The sequence below is a fragment of the Sphaerodactylus townsendi genome, linkage group LG02 (genome assembly GCF_021028975.2).
Source record: "Sphaerodactylus townsendi isolate TG3544 linkage group LG02, MPM_Stown_v2.3, whole genome shotgun sequence".
NCBI lineage: Eukaryota > Metazoa > Chordata > Lepidosauria > Squamata > Sphaerodactylidae > Sphaerodactylus > Sphaerodactylus townsendi.
The window spans coordinates 176,965,847-176,985,196 of NC_059426.1; the positions used below are offsets into that span (position 1 = coordinate 176,965,847).

At 49.3% G+C, this 19,350-nt stretch overlaps 1 protein-coding gene across 1 annotated transcript in view; it reads left to right on the forward strand.

Annotated features, from left to right (window-relative positions):
- The window catches only part of PTGDR (prostaglandin D2 receptor), a 29,338-nt gene extending 11,237 nt beyond the window's left edge, over positions 1 to 18,101 (forward strand). The window contains exon 2 of the mRNA XM_048484679.1: positions 17,571 to 18,101. Within this exon, the coding sequence (XP_048340636.1) occupies positions 17,571 to 17,804 (234 nt within the window). The 3' untranslated portion in view covers positions 17,805 to 18,101. The remainder of the gene's footprint in view (positions 1 to 17,570) is intronic.
- The last annotated feature ends 1,249 nt before the right edge of the window (positions 18,102 to 19,350 follow it).

The window sequence follows — 19,350 nt, forward strand, 5'->3', positions numbered from 1 at the left end:
CCTACAAGAGGATATTAAAAAGTGGGTCCCGTCTTCATTTTAGCTGAATTTCAGGATTTGCAAGAGAATTTGCTGGACTCGGGGATTTCCAGCCAATGACTAAAAGTCAACGACCATAAAAGGGAAGTTGAACCGGAACTCCCTCCAAACATGGCGCTTGTGAACACTATATTCATTCATTTATTTATTTATATTTGTATACCACCCTCCCCAAATGCTCAGGGCGGTGTCCATCAACATTAAAACAATTTAAAACATCAATACATAATTTACAATAAAATAATATATAAAATACTAACTACAGATGGCTGTACTATACTATAGAATACTAAACAACCCCTCCTTCCCCCTTTATGTACCCACGGGAGGCCAGATGTTCTTATGGCGGAGTTGACATCATCCCGGCTGGCCAAACGCCTGGCGGAACAGGTCTGTTTTGCAGGCCCTGCGGAAACTTTGTAAGTCCCGCAGGGCCCTGATCTCACCTGGAAGCCTGTTCCACCAGGTAGGGGCCAGAGCCGTAAAGGCCCTGGCCCTTGTAGAGGCCAGCCGGATCGTCTTGGGGCCAGGGATCACCAGTAGGTCTGCCTAGAAGGGCAGTATAGGGAGAGACGGTCCCTCAGATAAGCAGGGCCAAGGCCGCGAATGGCTTTGAAGGTCAATACCAAAACTTTAAACATGACCCAGTGCTCGATTGGCAGCCAGTGCAGTTGGTATAGGACTGGCGTAATCCGGTCCCTCGCTGTTGCCCCAGAGAGGAGCCTGGCTGCCGCATTCTGTACGAGTTTCAATTTCCGGATCATGGCTAAAGGTAAGCCCGCGTAGAGCGAGTTACAGTAGTCTAATCTAGAGGTGATATGGGCGTGAAACGTCCCTACAACTTCACAGACCAACAGGGGAACATCAGAGGTGTCTGCAGACCCATCAGAACTTCCACCTCCTCTTCATGGGAGGGATCTATGGCTCAGGGATAGAGCATCTGCTTGGCATGCGGAAGGTCTCCGGTTCAATCCCCGCCATCTCCAGTTGAAAGGAGCAGGTCGGGGGCGATGTGAAAGACCTCCGCTGGAGACCCTGGAGAACCACAGCCAGGCTGGGCATACAATATTGAACTTGATGGACCAAGAGTCCAAGTCCATATCTGGTGGCTTCAGATGTGAAATCTATCTGTAGAACAACCTGACTGATTGGTCTGGTGAGCTTGGGTGGAATGAGGACTTAGTAACAGGATACTTAAGATGTAATTTAAGAACCTCAGAAGAGGATCAGAGCAGTGGCCATCTAGTTCAGCATCCGGCCTGACACCGTGGCCAGGCAGTTTCTCTGGAGGTCCAAAAATGACATAGAGGTCAAGGTGAGAATGTAAGGACAGCCCTGCTGGATCAGACCAGTGGTCCATCTAGTCCAGCATCCCATCTCACACATATGGCCAACAAGTTCCTCTAGTAGACCAACAACAGGGCATAGAGGCTGAGGCCTTCATAAAACTATCAGAAGAGCCCTGCTGGATCAAATCAGTGGTTCATCTGGTCCAGCATCCCATCTCACACAGTGGTCAACCCAGTTCCTCTGAAGGACCAACAACAGGGCATAGAGGCTGAGACCGTCATTAGAACGTCAGAAGAACCAGGTAGCCCATCTTGTCTCACACAGTCGTCAAACAGTTCCTCTGTGGGGTTGACAACAGGGCATGGAGGCCGAAGCCTTCCCCTGATGTTGCCTTCTGGCACTGGGATTCAGAGGTTGACTGCCCGTGAAAGTGGAGGTTCCTTTCTGATACCATGACTTGTACCCACTGATAGTCCTCTCCTCCATGAATCTGTTGAATCTCCTTTTAAAGCTGCAGAAGCCATTGGCCATCACTGTGTCCTCTGGTAGCAATTCCAGAGGTGGGATCCAGCAGGTTCTCACAGGTTCCCGAGAGTAGGTTACCAATTATCTGTGTGTGCCGAGAGGGGGTTACTAATTGGTGATTTTGCCACGTGATTTTTGCCTTAGTTACGCCCCTCCTCTCAGCAGTAGTGCGCAGAACTTGAAGCAGTCTAGCAGGAGGTGCACTGGCGGGCGTGTCAGCCTGCGCCTATGTGCATTCGTTTCCTGCCCAAGGACCAGCGCAGCGGCTGCGTCCTTGCCACAGCCCTGCCCAGGAATGCCCCGCCCCCGGAATGCCCGGCCACGCCCCCGTCGTGCCCCGCCCAGCCCCATTGGTGCTACGCCACAGTTTGAATCCCACCACCATGGGAACCTGTTACGAAAATCCCACCACTGAGAAAACCCCACATTTTAACCACGTTATCTAAGAACATAAGAACATAAGAACAAGCCAGCTGGATCAGACCAAAGTCCATCTAGTCCAGCTCTCTGCTACTCGCAGTGGCCCACCAGGTGCCTTTGGGAGCTCACATGTAGGATGTGAATGCAATGGCCTTCTGCGGCTGTTGCTCCCGATCACCTGGTCTGCTAAGGCATTTGCAATCTCAGATCAAGGAGGATCAAGATTGGTAGCCATAAATCGACTTCTCCATAAATCTGTCCAAGCCCCTTTTAAAGCTATCCAGGTTAGTGGCCATCACCACCTCCTGTGGCAGCATATTCCAAACACCAATCACACGTTGCGTGAAGAAGTGTTTCCTTTTATTAGTCCTAATTCTTCCCCCCAGCATTTTCAATGAATGCCCCCTGGTTCTAGTATTGTGAGAAAGAGAGAAAAATTTCTCTCTGTCAACATTTTCTACCCCATGCATAATTTTATAGACTTCAATCATATCCCCCCTCAGATGTCTCCTCTCCAAACTAAAGAATCCCAAACGCTGCAGCCTCTCCTCATAGGGAAGGTGCTCCAGTCCCTCAATCATCCTCGTTGCCCTTCTCTGCACTTTTTCTATCTCTTCAATATCCTTTTTGAGATGCGGCGACCAGAACTGAACACAGTACTCCAAGTGCGGTCGCACCACTGCTTTATATAAGGGCATGACAATCTTTGCAGTTTTTTTATCAACTCCTTTCCTAATTATCCCCAGCATAGAGTTTGCCTTTTTCACAGCTGCCATGCATTGAGTTGACATTCCCATGGAACTATCAACTAAGATGCCCAAATCCCTCTCCTGGTCTGTGACTGATAGCACTGACCCCTGTAGCGTGTATGTGAAGTCTGGATTTTTTGCCCCTATGTGCATCACTTTACATTTAGCTACATTGAACTGCATTTGCCATTTCTGGGCCCACTCACCTAATTTATCAAGGTCCACTTGGAGCTCTTCGCAATCCTTTGTGGTTCTTACCACCCTACATAATTTGGTATCATCTGCAAACTTGGCCACCACGCTACCCACCCCTAAAGTATTTCTAAAGTATTTCCTGAAGCTTTAGTATATCTAAAGCTAAAGTATATCTAAAGTATTTCCTGAAGCCATCCTGAAATCTACTGCTCATCAACTGCTCATCGGGCACCTTTAAGTTCTAACGTTTTTGGAGAGGAAGAAAAAGTTCTCTTGGTCAATTCTCTCCACCCTGTGCATCATTTTTATCAAGCCCTTTCATGTCCCCTACTTGATCCCCTACTCCTCCACGTGAGCAGTGTGGTGTAGTGGTTAAGAGCAGGTGGATTCTAATCTGGAGAACCGGGTTTGATTCCCCACTCCTCCGTCTGAGTTGGAGGGATTTACCTGGTGAACCAGATGTGTTTCCGCACTCCTGTATTCCTGCTGGGTGACACTGGGCAGTTCTGTCTGGACTCTCTCAGCCCCACCTACCTCACAAGATGTCTGTTGTGGGGAGAGGAAGGGAAAGGAGCTTGTCAGCCACCTTGAGTCTCCTTACAGGAGAGAAAGGTGGGGCATAAATCCAAACTCCTCCTCTTCTTTCCTAAACTGAAAAGTTCCACATACATCAGCTTTTCCTCATGGGGAGGTTCATCTCTTTAAGAAGAGTTGGATTTATGTCCCCCCTTTCTCTCCTGTGGGAGACTCAAAGGGGCTGACAATCTCCTTGCCCTTCCCCCCTCACAACAAACCCCTTGTGAGGTAGGTGGGGCTGAGAGAGCTCCGAGAAGCTGTGACTAGCCCAAGGTCACCCAGCTGGCGTGTGTGGGAGTGCAGAGGCTAATCTGAATTCCCCAGATAAGCCTCCACAGCTCAGGCGGCAGAGCGGGGAATCAAACCCGGTTCCTCCAGATTAGATACGCGAGCTCTTAACCTCCTACACCGCTGCTGCTCCTGAAAATAAACTATTTGTTTGTTTCAAGGAAGTGCTGACTTCTCTGGTGATTTCCCCCAGGATCAGTTCCCTTGAAGGAAGCCGAGTCACTTAACCTCCACTGATCTTGGGACATCAGTAACAGCTAATGACCAATAATTCATTAGCCTTTCAAATACATTCCCTTGTGCTAACTCATCTGGCTCTAGCAATGCTTATTCCTCAGAGGATGCAGTCTTCAGAGGACGACGTGTCGCCGGTTTCATAAGACAACGACAACCGCCGAAGTTAGGAACCCGAAGCAGTTTTTCAAATTGTTTGCACATGGGTAGGAGAGCAAAGCGGTTTCCCAACCGTTCCACCATAAAGGGGTTCCCAACGGTCGCTCGCTGCTTTCCAAGAATTAATCAGTTGACTGCTTTTGAATACTTGGCAGGTTGCAAACAAACTAAGTTCCGAATAAAAGAAGAACGGCTGGTAAGAACTGCGTAACCCCTCCACGGTAGAGGTCTTTGCATACAGGTAACAATTAGGTCACTAGAACATGTTATGATGGGATATTTCAGCTCAGATTGAGAGAAAGTGAGTTGTATATGTATGAAACATTGTTGAAAACTCATGGTGGGAATATTATACATTATAATAATGATAACTTCATTTGAATGTTATTTGAATTTACTTGGATTTATTTGAGTACCCATATGAAGCCAATATAAATTATCTCCTCAATATCCTTTTTGAGATGTGGCGACCAGAACTGAACACAGGACTCCAAGTGCGGTCACACCACGGCTTTATATAAAGGCATGACAATCTTTGCAGTTTTATTCTCAATTCCTTTCCTAATGATCCCCAGCATAGAGTTTGCCTTTTTCACAGCTGCCATGCATTGAGTTGACATTCCCATGGAACTATCAACTACCCCACCCCCCCCCCCCCCTCCGCCACCACCCCCCCCCCCTACCCCCCCCGCCCCCACCCGCCCCCCCCCCCCCGCCACCCCCACCCTCCCCTCCCCTCCGCCCCCCCCCTCCCCCCGCCCCCCCGGCCCCCCTCGCCCCCCCCCCCCCCCCCCCCCCCCCCCCCCCCCCCCCCACCCCCCCCCCCCCCCCCTCCCCCCCCCCCCAACCCCCCCCCCCCCCACACCCCCCCCCCCCCCCACCCCCCCCCCCCCCCCCCACCCCCCCCCCCCCACCCCCCCCCCCCCCCACCCAACCCCCCCCCCACCCCCCCCCCCCCCCACCCCCCCCCCCCCCCACCCCCCCCCCCCCCCACCCCCCCCCCCCCCCACCCCCCCCCCCCCCCACCCCCCCCCCCCCCCACCCCCCCCCCCACTGACCCCTGTAGCGTGTATGTGAAGTTTGGATTTTTTGCCCCTATGATCTACCCTGTATGATGCCTCTGAATTGCCTAAGTTCTCGGTTTGGTTATGTATAGCTGTGGTTGAAGGGGAGGTTGTTTATTTGGTTGTTAGCACTACCTTTATTTAGGAATGCATTTGTGATTTTAACTTTTGGTCATGTATTTTTATGCATTGAATGTTATGTAGTTTGGTGGTTGTGGGTTTTCCTGGCTGTGTGGCCACGGTCTGGTAGATCTTGTTCCTAATGTTTCACCTGCATTTGTGGCTGGCATCTTCAGATACACCTCTGAAGATGCCAGCCACAGATGCAGACGAAACATTAGGAACAAGATCGACCAGATCACAGCTACACAGCCTGGGAAACCCACCACAACCAGTTGAATCCGGCCGTGAAAGCCTTCGACAATGCATTGATGTGGTTGTTTTTCTCGTAAGCTGCCTTGAGATTCATAAAGAAAGGTGTACCAGAATAGAATTCTGCCTCTCTATTCTTCCTTGGTTAAACGTCACCGGGAATATTGTGTACAATTCTGGGCACCGCAATTCAAGAAGGATATTGACAAGCTGGAACGGGTCCAGAGGAGGGCAACCAAAATTGTCAAAGGTTTGGAATCCATGCCCTACGAGGAGAGACTTAGGGAGCTGGGGAGGTTTAGTTTGGTGAGGAGAAGGTCAAGAGGTGACATGGTAGCCGTGTTTAGATATTTGAAGGGATGTCACTTTGGTGAGGGAGCAAGCTTGTTTTCTGCTGCTCCAGAGACTAGGACCAGGAGTGATGGGTTCAAGGTGAAGGAAAAGAGATTCCACCTAAACATCAGGAGAAACTTCCTGACAGTAAGGGCTATTTGACAGTGGTATGTACTACCTTGGAGTATGGCGGAGTTTCCTTCTTTAGAGGTTTTTAAAGCGAGGCTGGATGGCCATCTGTCAGGAGTGCTTTGATTATGTGTTTCTGCAGGGGGTGGGACTTGATGGCCCCTTGGGGTCTCTTCCAACTCTGTGATTCTATGATAAATGTTTGAAAGGAATATGTAAGAACGAAGAGCTACACCAAAGGCCCTTCTAGTCCAACATCTAGGTTCCTGCAGCGGCCAAGCATATATTTCAGAAATGGTCTACTCCAGTGGTGGCGAACCTATGGCACGGGTGCCAGAGGTGGCACTCATAGCTATTTCTTTGGGCACGCGTGCACAGAGTTCATCATGTGGGGGGGGGGGCGAAAAATCACCCACACACACACACACCTAGGCTGGCCTGGGCATGATCCTTTACCTGGGAGTAAGCTCAGTTGCTGGCAATGGGGCTTGCTTCTGAGTAATCCCTCCTAAGGCCGTGATTCATCCATTCGAAGCGTTGCACGGTTGCTTCACCAAGCTTACTCCCGAGTAATATGTGCCTTGGAGCCAACTGTTTTTTCTAAACTAAAACCTGAGCATTCAGGTTAAATTGCCGCGTTGGCCCTTTGCGATAAATAAGTGGGTTTTGGGTTGCAATTTGGGCCCTCGGTCTCCAAAAGGTTCGCCATCACTGGTCTACTATGTGGTACTCTGTGATGTCTGAAAGTGATGCTGCACGAGAGAATCTCAGCCATAACTATCTTTGCTCTCCCAGGCTGGTATCAGATCTGTAACCAGAAAGTTCTCTGGGGGAGTTTTAATAGAGGATAAAGTTAGATTGTTTGAAAGAAGCTATTAAAACCTGACGGGCCCCGGGCTGATAAATAGACATTCCTCGCCTTTTTAAGACAAGCATTAAAAGCATCGAGTTGGAGGTTGTCCAGAGGAGTCGGGGGTTGAAAGGGCCCACAGATGTCAGCGGCGGCCCGACTGAGTCACTTTCGAGAAGGGACGGAGGGTCAGCGTGGTGCCAAGGCCGTGGCTCAGCGGCATGGCACGTGGCTTGCATGCAGGAGTTCCATGGCTAAAACCTGGGCATCTTTAGTGGAAAGGGCTTAGCAGGGATGCACAGCCCATGATGTCCCTGGGCGCATGCCATTTGGTCACGTGGGGGGGAGGGGTGGCGGCACCAGGACTCTGTGTTGTTGGTCAGTGGCGTTTATTGATAGGCATCGAAGCACCCAGCTGGGCAATGCCAGTTCTGGGGAACCTGGTTTTATTCCGATGTTAATCCCCCCTTCCATTTTTCCAAGGAATGTGGAAAGGGTCAGTTAGGAGCTAAGGGACCAGAAAGGGTTGGCGATAGATAGAGATAAAGCCACCGGGCATCCTGTTCCCACAGGACAACAGAAATGATCCTGTTTCCCATGAGACAAAAGTGTCAGGGGAAAGCCAAGTTATCTGCTCGGCATGTGAAGCCATAAAGCAAAGATCAAGGAAAGAATGTCCCAGGATGGCAGTGATAACATGTAGTAGGCTGGTTACATGTAGTGGCAATTACATTGAGCTAGGAATGCATCTTAACTGATCTCTCAGTCTGGCGATCAGTCGACATTCTGGGAAATCTGAAGAAGAAGAAGAGTTTGGATTTATATCCCTCCTTTCTCTCCTGCAGGAGACTCAAAGGGGCTGACAATCTCCTTGCCCTTCCTCCCTCACAACAAACACCCTGTGAGGTGGGTGGGGCTGAGAGAGCTCCGAGAAGCTGTGACTAGCCCAAGGGCACCCAGCTGGCGTGTGTGGGAGTGCCCAGGCTAATCTGAATTCCCCAGAGAAGCCTCCACAGCTCAGGCGGCAGAGCTGGGCATCAAACCCGGTTCCTCCAGATTAAATACACGAGCTCTTAACCTCCTACGCCACTGCTGCTCCCAGAGACAGTGGCAAAGCCACAAGGGGGCGGGGGCCGGGTGCATGCCTGGGGGGCACAAAAATTGCCATGGGATGGCAAGGTCTCCTATAGTTCCCAGAAGACCTTGGGGCTCACAAGGTCTCCTGGGAAGAATAGTTCCCATCAGGCCTTTTTTTACTGAGAACAAGGCCTTTTTCAGCCTGAAAAAGTTCTCAAAAAGGAACTAAGGTAAGTGGGGGAAGGGGGGGTGCCGCGAGGGGGGGCGCCTCGGGGGGGAGGTTCTGTGAAACCGCTGCAGTGGTCCAAAATAGCATTTTTGTGCGGTTATGTTCACCTCAGGGATTTCAGGAGCAGCAGTGGCAAGTGGTTAAGAGCAGGTAGGTGCACTCTAATCTGGAGGAACCGAGGTTGATGCCCTGCTCTGCCACTTGAGCTGTGGAGGCTTTTCTGGGGAACCAGATTGGCCTGTGCACTCCAACACGTGCCAGCTGGTTGATCTGGGGCTAGTCACAGTTCTTTGGAGCTCTCTCAGCCCCACCCACCTCACAGGGTGTTTGTTGTGGGGGAGGGGACGGGAAAGGAGATTATAAACCCCTTTGAGTCTCCTACAGGAGAGAAAGGGGCGATATAAGTCCAAACTCCTACTCCTTATTCTTCTTCCTAATCCCATGGCTAAGTCCAGATGCTCCACAGGGGGCTGGTTCACACAAGAAGAGAAGAAGAAGAGTTTGGATTTATATCCCCCCTTTCTCTCCTGCCGGAGACTCAAAGGGGCTGACAATCTCCTTGCCCTTCCCCCCTCACAACAAACAGCCTGTGAGGTAGGTGGGGCTGAGAGAGGTCCGAGAAGCTGTGACTAGCCCAAGGTCACCCAGCTGGCGTGTGTGGGAGTGCACAGGGTAATCCGAATTCCCCAGAGAAGACTCCACAGCTCAGGCGGCAGAGCTGGGAATCAAACCCGGTTCCTCCAGATTAGATACACGAGCTCTTAACCTCCTACGCCACAATCCTTGCTGGAGATCGCTGGGGAACGTGCCAACCGGTGGCACACAGGGGAAGGTATCAGTTCATAAATGTGCCAATTCCACCTCTGAAAACACAGCTGTGTGTACTCTCTCTGCACAGAACGCCAGTGGGAAAAAAAGCTTGTTTAAGTTTCTCCCTTCTTGTAGCTTCCTTTCAATTAATGGCCAGTCTTTGCTGCTACTTTGCATGTGCCCCCACCCCACCCCCAGCTGCATGCAGGAGGCGCCTTCGGAGTGACCTCAATTTTGGGTAAAGGTCACCTCTACACAAGCCTGGATTTGAAGAAGAAAAAGAAGAGTTTGGATTTATATCCCCCCCCCCTTTCTCTCCTGCAAGGAGACTCAAAGGAGCTTACAGTCTCCTTTTCCTCCTCCCCCACCCCCCACAGTAAACACCTTGTGAGGTGGGTGGGGCTGAGGGAGCTCCGAAGAACTATGACTAGCCCAAGATCACCCAGCTGGCATGTGTTGGAGTGCACGAGCTAATCTGGTTCCCCAGATAAGCCTCCGCAGCTCAAGTGGCAGAGCGGGGAATCAAACCCGGCTCTCCAGATTAGAGCGCACCTGCTCTTAACCACTACACCCCGCTGGCTCTCTGGTTGCAAATTTGGCAAAAGCCCTCCAACTCCCTAGACAACGGGGCTGCCTCATTTTGGAATTAGCCCATGGGTGGAATTTGGCGCACAAGATCAACAATACTGAGGGAGTGCGCTTCATGTGTGGTTCATTCGTTCTTTAATGTATATCTCTCCCCCCTCCCTGAAGTGGCCTATGTGAAGAAGCTCCGTCCACTTTTCTTTCACAACAACCCTGAGAGGTGGGGAGGACAGGCCAGGATAGCTCAGCAGGAAGAAGGATGCCCGCCCAGTTCTCCTTTGTTCCAAGACAACCCTCCTGTTGCATTTATTCACTTCCTTTACTGTCAACCCATCTGGGACCCAGTGTGACTTACAGTCTGCATTTTACCCCCACAACAACCCTTCCAGGTAGGTCAGGCTGAGAGTGTGTGACTGGCCCAAGGTCTCCCAGTAAGCTTCCACGGCAGACTGGGAATTCGAACGTGGGCCTCCCATAGTTTAGTATGACGCCGCACTGACTTACCCGCCCCCCACCCTCCAGCAAGGCGGATTCTGATGAGTGGGCCGAAGCTGGGGGAATGTTGCTAGGAGATGAGTTGGGGGGAGGGAGCCAACAGGAAGCTGCGTAGCAAGTTACACCCAGGAGAATCTGGGTTTCTCAAGAAAGACGTTCAGTGATAAGTCATGGCAGTTTGGAATGACTCATGCAAAGAATTGTTAATATTATGTCTAATCTGCAGATATGGCTGGTTAAGAACATAAGAACATAAGAACTGGTCAGCTGGGTCAGACCAGAGTCCATCTAGTCCAGCTCTCTGCTACTCGCAGTGGCCCACCAGGTGCCTTTGGGAGCTCACATGCAGGATGTGAAAGCAATGGCCTGCTGCTGCTGCTGCTGCTGCTCCCGAGCACCTGGTCTGCTAAGGCATTTGCAATCTCAGATCAGGGAGGATCAAGATTGGTAGCCATAGATGGACTTCTCCTCCATCAATCTGTCCAAGCCCCTTTTAAAGCTATCCAGGTGAGTGGCCATCACCACCTCCTGTGGCAGCATATTCCAAACACCAATCACTCGTTGCGTGAAGAAGTGTTTCCTTTTATTAGTCCTTATTCTTCCCCCCAGCGTTTTCAATGAATGCTTCCTGGTTCTAGTGTTGTGAGAAAGAGAGAAAAATGTCTCTCTGTCAACATTTTCTACCCCATGCATAATTTTATAGACTTCAATCATATCCCCCCTCAGCCGCCTCCTCTCCAAATTAAAGAGTCCCAAACGCTGCAGCCGCTCCTCATAAGGAAGGTGCTCCAGTCCCTCAATCATCCTCGTTGCCCTTCTCTGCACTTTTTTAATCTCCTCAATATCCTTTTTGAGATGTGGCGACCAGAACTGGACACAGTACTCCAAGTGCGGTCGCACCACGGCTTTATATAAGGGCATGACAATCCTTGCAGTTTTATTATCAACTCCTTTCCTAATTATCCCCAGCTATATGGATAAACTATATCTTTGCATCGTTGGGGGCTGGCTCTCGAGTTTTTACTTTTTCGCCCCCAGAAATGTTACTGATGCTTGAGGAAGGGTAGAGTTGCCAACTCTGCGTGGAGCAGTTCCTGGAGATTTGGGAGGGGGGACTTTGGGGGGCCCCACTTTGGAAAGGCTCAGCGGGGACGTGATGCTGTAGAGGCCCCGCTCCCAAAACGGCCATTTTCTCCAGAGGAAATATTTCCTTGTGGTCTGGAGATCAGTCGCCGTTCTGGAAGAACTTCAGGCTCCGCCTGGAGGTTGGTAACCTTGGATGGGGGCCTGCCCATCATAAAAGGTTTCATGCATGCAGAAGATAGCCCAGTCTCTGTCCACCAGGGGGCGTTCCTGTCACTCATAGACTTCCCACAAAGCATCTTTTAAGTTCTTTCCCACTGGTTTATGGAGGAGAAGTCGATCTCTGGCTACCAATCTTGATCCTCCTTGATCTCAGATTGCAAAGGCCTTAGCAGACCAGGTGCTCGGGAGCAGCAGCAGCAGCAGCAGATGGCCATTGCTTTCACCTCCTGCATGTGAGCTCCCAAAGGCACCTGGTGGGCCACTGCGAGTAGCAGAGTGCTGAACTAGATGGACTCTGGTCTGATCCAGCTGGCTTGTTCTTATGTTCTTATGATGGAGCGTTTGGCCTGGAGGTTTCTTAAAAAGTTGAATCAGCAGCCGCTGCTGCCTCTGTCGACGGCCATTTTGTGGTTGCACCAAGTATCCAGTGTCAGGAAGTCCAAAAGTGCCCACACGCTTGAAAAGGTTGGGGACCCTTCTTGGTTAAAGAGAAAAAGCAGGAACCTGGCAACCTGAACCAAACACTGAAAAAGGAGAGCCACCGTGGTATAATGGTCAAGAGCAGGTGGGACTGTAATCTGGAGAACCGGGGTTGTTTCCCTGATTGTCCACATGAAGCCTGCTGGGTGACCTTGGGTGAGTCACTGTCCTCTCTCACACACACACACAAAGCCTTTATTGGCATCATACAGTAAAACATTTTGTAACCAGAAACATTCTACAACCAGAATAACATAGTTACAGCTCAAATAACCATCATTTAATTTAAAAATCCCCCTTAGCAGATGTACCAATTATCTGCAACAGAAACTTGGCAACTAATTCAGAAAAATCCTGATTTGATCCATCCAGGAAATACTTTATCCTTTGATCATCTGTCATATCTACATTAATAAGATGTAAGCAATGAGTCGATACCCATACCTTAAGTATTCCCTATTTGGACAGTGAAACATGATATGCTCTAGTGTTTCTACTTGTATGCTGTTGCAAGGGCATAATCTTTCGGTCTTTGGTATTTTTTGGAATCGACCCTCGAGTAAGGCAGATGGCAAAATATTGAATCTTGCTAAAGAGAATGCACGTCTTAATCTAAAATTAATCATATAGAGTAAATAATGAGACATACAACCCTTTGCTTCAACTAGTGATTGATTTAGAGGTGAGCAAATTGAATTTGCTGCTATTAAAGATCTTTGATAATCCCATTCAAGGAATTTTTCTTTTCACAGTTTTTTTGCCTCTAGATAAGATAACATTGAACATAAGAACATAAGAACATAAGAAGGAGCCAGCTGGATCAGACCAGAGTCCATCTAGTCCAGCTCTCTGCTACTCGCAGTGGCCCACCAGGTGCCTTTGGGAGCTCACATGCAGGAGGTGAAAGCAATGGCCCGCTGCTGCTGCTGCTGCTGCTGCTCCTGAGCACCTGGTCTGACATTTCATCACAGTCCTCTCAGGACTCTCTCATCCTGAGCACCTGGTAAATTGACATTTCATCACAGTCCTCTCAGGACTCTCTCACCCTCACCTGCCTTACAAGGTGTCTGTTGGGGGAGAGGAAGGGGAAAGGAGTTCGTAAGTTCCTTTGAGATGCCTTAGAGAGAAAAAGGTATGGGGTATAAATCCAAACTCCTTGATTTCCCACTCCTCAGAGTGGCAGAGACTTATCTGGTGAACCAGATGTGTTTCCCTACTCCTACATTCCTGCTGGGTGACCTTGGGCTAGTCACAGTCCTCTCAGAACTCTCTCAGCCCCACCTGCCTCACAAGGTGTCTGTTGGGGGGAGAGGAAGGGAAAAGGAGTTTGTAAACTGCCTTCCGTCTCCTTACAGGGTATCAACCCAAACTCCTCTTCTTCTCTTCTTCTAATTTGGAGCTGGGGTAGGTTTTCCAAATTGTTCACCTCTCCCTGGCAAACCTTGCAGGCCTATAAATCATAAACGCTTGTTGAAATCAAAAACAGAAGCCAAGAAGGCTAAAGCTATTTTAGCAACAGTGAAAAGTTTTAAACGCAGCAAAGACATAACGCAGCTTCTAGGTCAGCTCTCAGCGATAGAATTTGCAAAGTAAAAGAACCTTTAGAAATGGAAACACTGAATTCCTTCAGGAATAAATAGCTGCGCTTGCAGTTTACGGGAAAGCCGAAAGGGAGAGGGATCATTAATAAAGGAAAATTCCTCTGAGCATGTGAGTAATGTCTCAATGTTGGTTGCTGCGACTAAAAATATTTATTATGAGGATGGTCTTTCCGTAAAGAAAATCTTAAGTCACCTCACCGTATATGTAAATTGGCATAAACAAAACAATGGAAAAATACATAGTGCTTTGTATTGTCGAAGGCTTTCACGGCCGGAATCACTTGGGTGCTGTGTGGTTTCCGGGCTGTATGGCCATACAGCCCGGAAACTACATAGTGCCTTGTTTTCAGATGATACATAGCTTGGAACAGGGAGAAGCGGCGGGTGTCTGTATGTGGGAGAGAGAGAGTATGTATAGGGGGCAGATTACAATCTAAGTGATCCGAGTTCAGATTCTCACATTGTTCTGAAGATTGCCAGGAGAAGATAAAATGGGGAAGGGAAAACCAGATACCCTTCTCTGCGCTCCTTAGAGAAAGGGCGAGAAATTATGCACAAGTGAGAAGGGGGGATTCTTCTTCTACCCTGTTTCCCCGAATATAAGACATCCCCTGAAAATAAGACGTAGTAGAGGTTTTGCTGAAGTGCGAAATATAAGGCATCCCCCGAAAGTAAGACGTAGCAAAGTTTTTGTTTGGAAGCATGCCCGACGAACAGAACACAGAAAAATAAGACATCCCCTGAAAATAAGACATAGCGCATCTTTGGGAGCAAAAATTAATATAAGACACTGTCTTATTTTCGGGGAAACACGGTAAGATAATGTCTGCTACCTGCAGACATTATATTTAACAGAATCCATTTAAAAACAAAAAACAAACGCTCATCAAGGATAATAGGAAGCTGTTCAATTTGGCAAGTTAAAGCAATATTAGTGGTAAAATGTGCCATCAAGTCACAGGTAACTTATGGCAGACTGATAGGAGTTCAAGGCAAGAGAACAGAGGTGGTTTGCCCTTCCCTTCCTCTGCGTATCAACCCTGGACTTCCTTGGTGGTCTCTCATCCAAGTGCTCACCTGGACTGACCCTGCTTAGCTTTACAGACCTGATGTGATCACGCTAGTCTGGGCCATCCAAGCCAGGGTCGAAGACATGCAGAGGTGGTTTGCCCTTCCCTTCCTCTGCGTAGCAACCCTGGACTTCCTTGGTGGTCTCTCGTCCAAGTGCCCACCTGGACTGACCTTCTTAGTTCTACAGACCTGATGTGATCATGCTAGTCTGGGCCATCCGGGCCAGGGTAGAAGACATACAGAGGTGGTTTGCTCTTCCCTGCCTCTGCGTAGCAACCCTGGACTTCCTTGGTGGTCTCCCATCCAAGCACCCACCTGGGCTGATCCTTCTTAGTTCTACAGACCTGATGTGATCACGCTAGTCTGGGCCATCCGGGCCAGGGTAGAAGACATACAGAGGTGGTTTGCCCTTCCCTGCCTCTGCGTAGCAACCCTGGACTTCCTTGGTGGTCTCCCATCCAAGCACCCACCTGGGCTGATCCTTCTTAGTTCTACAGACCTGATGTGATCACGCTAGTCTGGGCCATCCAAGCCAGGGTAGAAGACATACAGAGGTGGTTTGCCCTTCCCTTCCTCTGCGTAGCAACCCTGGACTTCCTTGGTGGTCTCCCGTCCAAGTGCTCACCTGGACTGATCCTGCTTAGTTCTACAGACCTGATGTGATCACGCTAGTCTGGGCCATCCGGGCCAGGGTAGAAGACATACAGAGGTGGTTTGCCCTTCCCTTCCTCTGCGTAGCAACCCTGGACTTCCTTGGTGGTCTCTCATCCAAGTGCCCACCTGGACTGATCCTGCTTAGTTCTACAGACCTGGTGTGATCACGCTAGTCTGGAACATTCCAGGCCAGGGTAGAAGACATGAGGAGGTGGTTTGCCCTTCCCTTCTGCGTAGCAACCCTGGACTTCCTTGGTGGTCTCTCATCCAAGTGCTCACCTGGACTGACCCTGCTTAGCTTTACAAACCTGATGAGATCAGGCTCGCCTGGGCCATCCAGGTCAGGGCAAAAGACATACATTGCCTTTGCCCGCCTCCACGTCACGACCTTAGTATTCTTGGTGGACTCCCCATACTAACCAGGGCTGCCCCTACTTAGCTTCCATGATCTGACACGTGATCTGGGCCATGAAGGCCTTAAAATCATTGCCTTAAAACCTATTGATGACATTTGGGATGTGAGGTTTTGTTTGTTTTAGAGTCAGTCAATACTAAGCTTTTTTAAAAATCAAAGTTCTGGATAAGTTCCCAAACACGACCAGCTGCCCCCGTTTACAAATGTCCGTCTCTGTCTCCGAGCCACAAATTAACCCTCCTTCGTGGCCATATTTGGCTGAGTCAGGGCTTTCAAATAAATCTACAGATGAGCAGAAGGTGAAACAGAAAACGACAAAGGAAAACCAGGCCTGGTTTGCCAATGCTTTGCTGATGGAGGCCATTTGCCATTCATCAGTTGATGGCTGAGGCGGGTGGGTGCGTTGTTCTGTGTGGCCAGCGGTTGTCAGATGTTGGCTCTGCTGATTAGCCTGCCAAGGGACATTTTTAAAAAACTTGTACCCTGCTTTTCTCCTTTTCAAAAAAAATTTTTATTGTATAGTTTGAAATAATCGTTCTATTTACATCTTTCTGATATAATTTCCAAACAATACATTTTCCCTTTTTTTCCTCCCACCCTCCCCTAATATTATGTTTTACTTTTTTTTAACCAAACAGCAGTAAGCTCATTCATTGTTGTCTTCTTATCCATATGGCTTCTTTGACTCCTGTCTCCTTCATCCAATTCTCATAACTTGTCCAAATCTTCATTATTTCATTCTGTTTTTCTTGCCGTGTTTTATTCTTTGATAATATTTCCCTGCTTTTCTCCTTGATCACCTTCCCTATGAGGAGAGGCTGCAGCATTTGGGACTCTTTAGTTTGAAGAGGAGGCGTCTGAGGGGGGATATGATTGAAGTCTATAAAATTATGCATGGGGTAGAAAATGTGGACAGAGAGAAATTTTTCTCTCTTTCTCACAATACTAGAACCAGGGGGCATTCATTGAAAATGCTGGGGGGAAGAATTAGGACTAATAACAGGAAACACTTCTTCACGCAACGTGTGATTGGTGTTTGGAATATGCTGCCACAGGAGGTGGTGATGGCCACTCACCTGGATAGCTTTAAAAGGGGCTTGGACAGATTTATGGAGGAGAAGTCGATCTATGGCTACCAATCTCGATCCTCTTTGAACTGAGATTGCAAATGCTTTAGCAGACCAGGTGCTCGGTAGCAACAGCCGCAGAAGGCCATTGCTTTCACCTCCTGCATGTGAGCTCCCAAAGGCACCTGGTGGGCCACTGCGAGTAGCAGAGTGCTGGACTAGATGGACTCTGGTCTGATCCAGCTGGCTTGTTCTTATGTTCTTATTCTGAGAGATTGTGATGGACTCGGGCTCCCCAGGGAGCTTCCATGGAGAGGTAGGCATTCGAACACAGTTCCCCTTGGTCCTAGTTGATGCTGTAACCACTATGACACGTTGGCTCCTAGCAACGGTTGAGGCTTGTCTCCCTTCTGCCTCTTACAAACCCCCACCTGAATTTGCATGTCCGTTGCCTTCTGGTGCTTCCTTCCCCAGTTCGAACTCTCCTTATCTCCCCTTATCTCCTTATCTGATTTATGACAAAATTTCTTTATCTTCTCTTTCTCTTTTTTCCCACAGATCCGTGCTTACGTCGGAGCTCTGGCGCCTGATTACGACGAGAGCGCCGACCTCACCGCCCTCCGCTTCTTTTCCGTGAACTCCATTGTAGACCCGTGGGTCTTTATCATCTTTCGGACAGCTGTTTTTCGCACCTGCCTCCACCGGGTTTCAAGGACGCTGAGCTACAAGAGGTCCTTAGACTCTCAGCTATTGGAAACGTCAACGCGGAAGGATTCGGGGCAGCTGCAATGAGGGTGTAGCTTTTCCATTTCCTGGATGCTTTCACCTCCTGCACAAGAGCTCCCAAAGGCACCTGGTGGGCCACTGCGAGTAGCAGAGGGCTGGACTAGATGGACTCTGGTCTGATCCAGCAGGCTCGTTCTTAGGTTCTTATGAGGTGGAACTGATGTGGTTGGATCTCCAGCTGGTGTATGGAACAGCCCAAACTGGCATGAGCGAATGTTCGCTATAGAAGAAGAAGAGTTGGATTTATATCCCCCCTTTCTCTCCTGTAAGGAGACTCAAAGGGGCTTACAATCTCCTTTCCCTTCTCCTTCCCCCCCCCCCCACAATAAGCACCCTGTGAGGTAGGTGAGGCTGAGAGAGCTCCGAAGAACTGTGACTAGCCCAAGGTCACCCAACTGGCATGTGTTGGAGTGCACAAGCTAATCTTAGTTTGCCAGATAAGCCTCCACAGCTCAGGCGGCCGAGCTGGGAATCAAACCCGGATCTCCAGATTGGAGTGCACCTGCTCTTAACCACTACGCCACACTATCCCAGGGAAGAGGCTAACTGGGTTATCTTCATACCCGCACCTGAAATTTGGCACTTGTTCAGAATCCCAGCAATTTGTAACCAAAGAGCGTTTCTGTACCACCGGTTTGCCAATGGTCACAACTGACCTGCAGAGCTGAAATACGTTTGAGCTGACATAGGGCGACCCTCCCAATATCAAAATTACTAGTGCTCTCCCCTTTTTTCTTTACAAGCCAGGCTTCTTCATCATTTCAACTGAAAGATTAAAAACTCTCTTGTGCAAAGATTTCTGTGCTTCCGCTGAAAGATGAAACCTCTCCTCCACTCACCATTTCATGTAGAAGAAGAGTAGAAGAAGAGTTTGGATTATATATCCCCCCTTTCTCTCCTGCAGGAGACTCAAAGGGGCTTACAATCTCCTTGCCCTTCCCCCCTCACGACAAACACCCTGTGAGGTAGGTGGGGCTGAGAGAGCTCCGAGAAACTGTGACTAGCCCAAGGTCACCCAGCTGGCGTGTGTGGGAGTACACGGGCTAATCTGAATTCCCCAGAGAAGCCTCCGCAGCTCAGGCGGCAGAGCTGGGAATCAAACCCAGTTCCTCCAGATTAGATACACGAGCTCTTAACCTCCTACGCCACTGCTGTCGGATTCCTAGGCGCACGTGTTTTTGTAGGGTATCAAAGCATACGGGGGAGGGGACTCAAAACAGCCTGTGTCTTCATGCGCCAGCTAGTAAATTCCTTGATGGTGCTTTAACTTTTCCGGGTTTACTAGCAATCCTGAGGAACAAACCATGAGGAAAAAAATTAACGGACATTGATGAAAGAAGCCAGACCACCCGAGTCCATTCGGGCCAGATCAGACAAGATGCTTGATAAACTAAATGTTACCAAATCCCCTGGCCCAGATTGCATTCACCCAAGAGTTCTTAAAGAGCTCAAGCATGAAATTGCTGATCTTCTCACTTTAATATGCAACTTATCCCTGGAATCAGGCTCCATCCCTGAAGACTGGAAGATGGCCAATGTCACACCAATCTTT